Below are 8,264 nucleotides of genomic sequence, written 5' to 3' on the forward strand. Positions count from 1 at the left end.
GAACCAACAAAGAATGATGATGCTCATCATTAAAGACGGGATCAGGGACACACAAAGTCGTTGCTGTGCGAAACGGCTTTAATTTGATGCCTACAAGACAAGCAGAGTTGGTTAAAAATGGTTGCATCTGGGGGCTTCAACTTTTTTCTGTTTGCAGTCCTTCAGGAAGCAGGACCCATGGACAATAAGTTAAATCCTCCTGCCAGAAGGCTTGCTCTTGAGTTTCATTTCACAAATCTTTTACAAGCATTTCTCGTAGTCTCATGAACATGTGAGTCGCAGGCTGAAAACCACTGTTAAATGTGGCTGGAAGCTGACATAGTCCACAGGGAGAAATACAAACCCTCTTACTGAATCAGACAGAACATTACTAAACAATATTTAACTAAAGCAATGCTCTAAATAAGGATATATCATGAAAGAAACTTACCATCCTCATGCAATTCAGTTCCTTGCAGCGCACCACAACCAGCCTCTTGAACTGGGAAATAGTACTGTACATAGCAGTCCGCCTCTCCCCAGACGGTGGACTGTAAGGGAGTGAGTCCTTTCACACTCTCCACATGGATCTCAAAGACATGCTCCATCAGGTCTTCCCCTTCGTGGTCTAACTGCTAACGGAACAAAGGGAATCCACATGGAAAGGACGACTCTAGGAAACAGCACATAAGAGGACTGGGAACATGAGATTCTAAGAAGCCTGAGACGGGGAGCTCAGAACCACTCTCTGCTGTTTTCTCCCTGAACTTCATAGAAACACTGTAAGCCTGATAACAATTTTTTTTTTTTTTTCTGCAAAAGCCAAAAAACACAGCACAAAAAGCATGAAAGTTCCTATATATCCAACTCAAAGGCAGTGCCAAAAACTGTATGGTACAGAATGAGTCTGTGAGAGTTAAGATTTTCTAGAATTTTCTTTTTTACTGCACCTGTCATGTAGATTAAAGCAGTGGATATGCAGGGCAATAAAAAGGGCAATAGTGTCAAGACTGGTGAGAAAAGAGTAAGAAAAAAGTACAAACAATGCAATTCTGCAAAGAATGTGATCATTTATAAAAAAATCGGCTACAGCACCAAAAGAGATTGGGGATCACTGGTCTGTTAGTGAACTCACAGGTAAAATCCTTTTCATGTGTCCCTAACAGCAAGAATGGGAATTTACTGAACAATACCATTGCAGGCTTTGTAGGAGGAGGGTCCAGAGAGTGGGAAGGGCGCTGTGTGACAGGAGGTACCATTCCTTCTTCATTTTTTAGCCTTTGCAGTGCCACTATTTGATCAGCTGACCCCATCGCCAGAATGACCCTCAGGCTTCCACTTCTACTGCCAGTAAAAACATCTATCACAGGCATATAGCTGTCCACAGCAACCACGGGATATTGAGCTTGAAGAAGCAGGTGGGAAATCTTTGGATCTCTAGAATAGATTAAAACAGAAAAAAAACCCCCAAACTAAAAGCCCCAGCAAGAGAATGAGCCATCTGAAGACAAACATGATCACACAAAGCTCATTTTACATGGGACTTTCAATGCAGTTAGAAACCAATCTATCTCCATTCCTCCAAAATCCATCTCAATTACATTAGTCTTCACAAAGCACAGATCCATGAGCTATTTTAAGCTATGAGAAAGTACAGCTCTCCAAAAACTAATGTGGTCTTAGCTATAAGCCAGCCTAGAAATCTGAGCGAGATGATGAACTGGAACAAGAGTCCTGTTAATATACTGTAGCCACCTTATAGTTTTATGAGGCAGTTATGTGCCTTTGGGGATGGACTTGGGCAGGAAGAAAAGAAGGAACAGCGATAGTCTCCCAGAGAAGTGTAAAGACTTCTAATAATACACAGAAGATATACAAAAGTAAATTACAGTGGATTACTAAAAAAAAATTATACAAATGGCACACTAATAATTAACAAAGTAGTGGCCAGTCAGTTCCAGCACCATCTGATTTCCACCTGTCACCAGTCTGACCAAAATAAAAGGAATTAGTCCTTTGCATTAGAAAGAATCTCTTCTGTCCAGTATTTCCATTAATTTAAATTGCTTTAAGCAGGTATACTACTTGACTGAACAAGAAGCCAAAACATTGAACCAAAAAGAGCAAAGAGCTCTGGAGAGACCCATCAGATAAGATGGCAACTAAAACATGAAGTGTTTAGAGACCTTTTTGATATTGCAAGCATTATCCTGCGCTGTGCAAACTGACAGCATCCCTAGCAATGGGATCTATGAGTGATTTTGTTCCTGATAATGTCCTGCAATCATCACAATCTTGGAAAATCACCAGTGGAAAGCCACACTTAAGTTTCCTGTGCAGTCACTTCAATCTCTTACAGTTTTACTCCTTCATAGGATCACAAGTTAAACTGGCTCCAAACCTGATGCAGCACAGCGTCTTTATTTCTCACAGTCTACTTGTATTTCTGTATGAGGACAGTGTAACTTACCCATACACTGCTCAGTGTAGGAAAGTGCCAGAAGCAGCTTGGCAGGACAAAAATACTTTTTGCTGTAAAGTATAATTAAGAACCCTCCCTAGGAAACCCCAGACACCAGCCCTGACTTCCTTCTCTGAGCATCAGTCAGGATATTTCTCAACCCAATAAAATATAGTACAAAGATGTATACTTGAATGAGATGTAAAACTGATGCAGAGGAAGTTTCACTAATCCTAGCAGTCTGTCACAGCCAGGGCTTCCCATCTTGTTCCACGCTTCAATAACCATGACATTGTTCTTCAGCCGCTCCAAGTGTTTGGAAGTCAATGAAAAAGGCATCACCTGAAAGAGTTTAAGGCAGAATCAGTACACAGAATACACTGGAAGCTATTTGCTAAGTAGAGAGCATTTTGGTAATGCTACATTATTCCAGTCTACACAATTGTGCTCTTTGGATACGGAAATTAAATATTAAATGCATACTTGCCTAACAAGTTTCAGAAAATTGGTAGGCTTGGAAAAGAGCTAGTCAGGAAAATAAATGCAATTTAGATAAATTTTAACATATGATCATATGATACCTTAAAAAACATTGCTTTTAACTTTAAACACTTGTTTACTAAACAACAGATCATTTCAGACAACTGTTTCAGATGTCTTCCGTTATGTTTTTCCATTTCACCCTTTCAGCTGAAAACTAAGGAGTCTAACAAATCACTAGATATTCTTAACAGCAGAACAAATGCATTTGAGCATCCTGACACTTCCAAAGAAAAATGTCCATACAAAAATCACAAGCTCATAATATTATTAAATGCCTGAAATTCTGCTGCGTGCCAGCGGAAGGCTCTGGCCCATATTAGGACAGTAACCCACACTTCTGTGCTGATATATCCATTGAGAAGACAAAGAACACTGAGCAATGGAACAAACAAAAAAATTCTACATCTACATATTAGGATGCCATCAACACCATGTTTTCTTTCCAAAACAGAAGAAAGGAGAAGTCATCTTTTTTTCAATTTTAACCTAAACTTTTCTGACTATTTCTCTTTCGTACTTCAAAAGTCTCACTTATTATTTAGATGATTCAAGGAACTGTGCAATCCAGCCAAAATAATACTGAAAATACTTCTAATATACTGGATAGAGCCAAGCACAGAAGTTCCTACATGTATAAAAGTAACTTATCTTTGAAATATGGTTGTCAATGTGGAATAGCACATTTCAATCAGTGTTTAATGGAGGACATGTGACTTGCCTGACAAAAATTAAAGGCAGGTTCTGTTGTGCCCCATACGACAGTAGATCTCGTTGCCTCCTCAGTGCTGAACAGCTTGCAGTTTAAATACACATTACAAGAACCGTGGAGCCCATAGCCTTCAACAACAAAATCCTTTCCATCAGGCACCATCAACAGCACATGCAGTAATAACCCATCTTCTTCAGATGCAGTTATTTGTGTCATCAGATTACGGGCTACAGAGGTTGGTACAGCCTGCGGTGGCTGCACGACATTTACGGTGGCTGCACCTCTCTGTGAGTCCTCGTGGCTGTGAAGTTTCAAGCAGTGAGGGCTTTCTGCATTTACACTCTTCCTGTTGGGCTCCTGGAATTCCAGACAGGGACTTCTTACAGCATGAGCTGGGACTTGCTGCACAGCCATAGCTGATCTGGCAGCGGTGCGGGTGAAGTCTTTGTTGTCGGCTGCAAGCTCTACGGATACCTGCACCGTGCAAGGCAAAGCACAAGGGCTGATCAGAAGACGTGTCCCATACAAAGACAAGAGACTGCAACATAAACTCAGGAAAATGCACTTCACGTTTTGTTCAAGAACTGTGTCAGATCATCACCCAGAAGGTTCACCTTTAGACACACGCTGGTTACAAGTTACAACTGTCACTGCAAAACAAACCCTATGTGGTTTTATCACGTAAAGCAGTAACTGAAGTACAAAACCACACAATTACAGCTGAATAAAGGAAAAAATTAAAACCAATCACAAAGCTGACTGAAAAATGAACACCTACCTAGCCAAGGTGAAAAGTAGTGTGACAAAGTATCGTAACTATCATTTGCTCCACTTTGCTACAGCACTTACTGCTTAAGAAAAATTATGAAAAATAAGTGTTTCTCTCTAAATGTTTTCTTTCACTGCTGTTCCACTTTTACTTTCCCTGCTGATTTTAGCTGTCTCTAACTTCTCTCCTTTCTGTGGGCTCCTTCTTCTTCTCTCCAATGGACTACATGTTCCACTGCATTTGTCTTCTTATCTTCTGAGGTTGGGTTTTTTGGGTTTTGTTTTGTTTTTTAATGCTCTGTCCTACATCTGAATTGCCTCTTCATCTTGTCAAGATTTGCAAGAGAAATAGTTAGATTGGTATGAATGAAAATGTGTGTGTGAAAGCAATGAAAGAAACACCAGAACAAAGGTTAAAGGAATTGCAAGTGTTAATTTGCAAGTGTTAATTGCTACAGAGCATCATAGATCTGCTGGATTCATTCACATGACAAGACAGCAAGAAGGGGAGGAACAAACTGAAGCCCAGAAGATAAGGTAACAGGATAACGGAAAGGATTGGAGCCACAAAATGCCCAAATAAGGAAAAGAAAATAATCAGACTCCAGAATTTTGCCTATGACTTACGAGGGATGAGACAAGATATTGCGGCAAAAGATACCAAACGGTATCTATTCCTAAAGGGTACAAAGAACATGTCCAAAGATGAGGAGTTTAAGGCCATCTGTCAGAAAGAACCCAAGAAATGCGAAGTGGACACCAGAGCTGACATCCCTTATCCTTCATGCCCTGGCCAGAATAGATGGACACTCAAGTACTGCTGAGAGGTAGGTATTACACTGAGTGAGTGAAATCTAAGAGACAGGGAGCATCAGAGACCTCAGCTTGTGTCACGTGTGGAGTAGAAGCCAAAGCTCCCAGCCCTGAACATGCGCCACTCAAGATCTGCCTGTAGAGTGGTTTCTGTATCCCAGCCCTAGCTTATCAGCCCTTGTTTTACCCTGCAGCCAGGGGAACATCACACAGCAACATCCTTAGACATGCAGGACATTCAAAATATTTCTCCAAAACCCTAAGGAAAAAAAAGGTTCATGTTATCTTGTCTTGGTCTTACAAACCTTCATATCCAAGACCTGGGCAAATTAAAACAAAGAAAGAAAAGAAAGAGGAGGAAAAATTAAGGGGAAAAAGAAAAAAGAGAGAACATCCAGCCCAAATTAGTAACAACAGGTTGTTTAACTCAAACACTATATGGTAAAACACATACCTTTAGTGGTCCAACTTGTGTCTGACCTCCCTCTTTTTCCACCTGTATTTCACAGCTGACAGTGAGCAACTCAGACTGAATAACCTTGCATAACTGAAGTGCTGCTGAGCCAATAACTGCTGGCTGAGGGTAGAAAAAGAACGCATTTTGCAAGATTTCTGTCAGGTTTAAAGAACTAACAGCATATTGTGAAACAAAAGCCTTCTGGGAAGCCGGGGTCAGCCACTCACCCTCCCCACTCCTATACCATTAGTTGTACCCACAGGGATTTGTAGGAAAGTTTCCCTTAGTTCCCATTTCAAGTCTCACTAGGAGAATATTAAGGAAAATTCTCCCAGTACCTACTGTAAACAGTTCAAGACAAATGCAAAAATTAACATCCCAAATCCTAGTAACTGAGCAAAATTTCCATACTTAAAGATGCAATTTATTCACCTATTAAAATAAAAGCTCCTATTAGAACAGATGGGCAGACATCCTTGGTGACAATTGAAACAAAACATAAGCTGAGTTAACACCTCTCACTATCTTCATCACATGCACATGATTATACAAATATTTGTAGTGAAAAGAAAGATACCTTTTGTTTTCCCTCCAAATGCACAAGTTACACTAGTTTCTCACCCCTCTCGTTATTCCCCTTCCCTTGGGCAGAGTAATGATATCAACTGCGTCCATACGAACTCATTCTATATTGCTAAACAAGCTGCGCTCTCATTGAAGACTAATGCTTGTAATTGAGCCAATATGCTTAAACAGCAAGAGATCAGTTTTAAAGATGAAGAAAAGACAATTTTTTTTGCCTGTCAGTCTCAAACTCAGAAAATCATTCTGTTGGGTGGCAAGACTGAACAGCAATTAATTCAACTTGCAGTATCTCCACATAATGTCATTTCCCTTCATAACATCTGGCAATGGTCGAATAAGAAGTGGCTCAGTCAAGCCACATTCCTTTGCCTGTTTTGCCTCTGATGGTTGAGATGGCAGCAATTGCAATGAAGCACTGCAGAAGACTTAGAAAAGCCACTGCTGTCTGCATAAGTATTTGGAGGAAATAGAAATGCAAAGAATTTCTTTGCTTTTCAATACACAAACAACTTAATAAGTACCTTTTTCTGTGTGCTTTTTCTCATGTAGATTTTAAAAGTAAGGTCAGAGTTCCACCAGTGCTCTATCATTGTTCCACCAAAACGGACAGGGAACACAGACCGCCGTTGGAATTTCACCACTGCAAGGAAGACAGAGACTTGTGAGCTCTTAGTTGGATTCAGAGCTAACCTGTCTTTTGAGCTTGATTAGGAACAGAGAAATCTTCAGTCTCTGCAGGGTGAGCAGAGACACATGAAGTTCAGAAGGTACGAGGGGACAGTGATGGCACTTCTGAGAAGGATGGACAAACACATAGAGAACATTAGGACATCTGCCAGAACCAGAGATCAAGCAAGGCTGGGAGCTGAAGTGGGAAGGGCTATTGCTGGAACTCTCAACAAGAACCTCTTGAGGTTTCAATCTATTAAATTATGTTACAACCCTGTAGGTAATTTACGTCTTTTTTTTTTTTGTTGCTCACAGGAGCAACAAATATTCAAAATTAACCGAACATAAATAAACTGTCCTGTGGAGATTTCTGTTACACATGCAATCATTTAGTTTTGCATTACTAACACCAAGCCCAAAGTAAACTCTTCTTCATTTTCCAAGGCCAGAAAATAGCAGGAGGGCAGCACGACAAAATTAATATTATAACAGTATCTAAAGGCTGCAGTTGATACCAAGTCTCTGTCATCCTAGCACGTAGCAAGACTTTCCCTTCTTCAGTGGGAGGACCCTGTCTTATTTTGAACAGTATATTTCAAAATCTATCTTGAGAGAGTCAAAGCTGAGCTGCAAGAATAATCGCAGGTTCAGGAGAAAAGTAGTATCTGCAAGAAAAGGCTGAATGAATTGGCATTTAGTCTAGAAAAGAGAAGAACAAGAAGTACAGTAATGGTGTTGAAGCAGTATGCTTTCCTTGTTCGCAATGGATAAAGTAAGTATTCCTGTGATGCCAAAAACTCAGGTTAGACATAGGGAAACTTTTCTAACAGGAAGCACAGCACTTCTACAGCTTGCCTGGGGTGGCTCTGGATTTTTTCCCATTGGGCATCTTTAATAAATGACACAAAACAGCTCTTATGGAAGATAATGGTACAGTGGATTGACTTGACAGCTTCTTCAAATGATTTTCAGCCCTACCTATTTTTCTAGGTTCCAAAGAGCTGGAATCTAACTACACAAGACGAAGTGCAGGAGGTTTTATTATTTTTGTATTACAAAGAGCTAGGGTTCAGAAGAATTAGATGTTTTGTCTGTACACATATGTACAATACACAAGAGAACTCAGAATCATCCCCAGATCTCTCAAGTGCTACCCAGAAAGATGCAAAGGCAATGAATGACCATATGGGAGAGGTATTTGAAAGTCACTCTGGAATTCCAGTTTCTGGGAAGACTGAGCAGAGAGGATCTTGCTCACACAGCATTCTCTGCTCACTGAG

The 8,264-nt window shown here is 40.3% G+C and overlaps 1 protein-coding gene across 1 annotated transcript in view; it reads right to left on the minus strand.

Annotated features, from left to right (window-relative positions):
* Positions 1-6,955, minus strand: part of C2CD3 (C2 calcium-dependent domain containing 3) — a gene marked incomplete at its 5' end in the record, with an annotated part of 37,996 nt that extends 31,041 nt beyond the window's left edge. Inside the window, 7 exon segments of the mRNA XM_009701585.1 lie at positions 1-90; positions 431-614; positions 1,173-1,416; positions 2,631-2,782; positions 3,702-4,166; positions 5,728-5,850; positions 6,837-6,955. The exon segment at positions 1-90 is cut by the window's left edge and continues 118 nt beyond it. Of these exon segments, the coding sequence (XP_009699887.1) occupies positions 1-90; positions 431-614; positions 1,173-1,416; positions 2,631-2,782; positions 3,702-4,166; positions 5,728-5,850; positions 6,837-6,955 (1,377 nt within the window).
* Positions 6,956-8,264: the final 1,309 nt, after the last annotated feature.

This window comes from Cariama cristata, unplaced genomic scaffold (assembly GCF_000690535.1).
Source record: "Cariama cristata isolate BGI_N322 unplaced genomic scaffold, ASM69053v1 scaffold8046, whole genome shotgun sequence".
Taxonomy (NCBI): domain Eukaryota; kingdom Metazoa; phylum Chordata; class Aves; order Cariamiformes; family Cariamidae; genus Cariama; species Cariama cristata.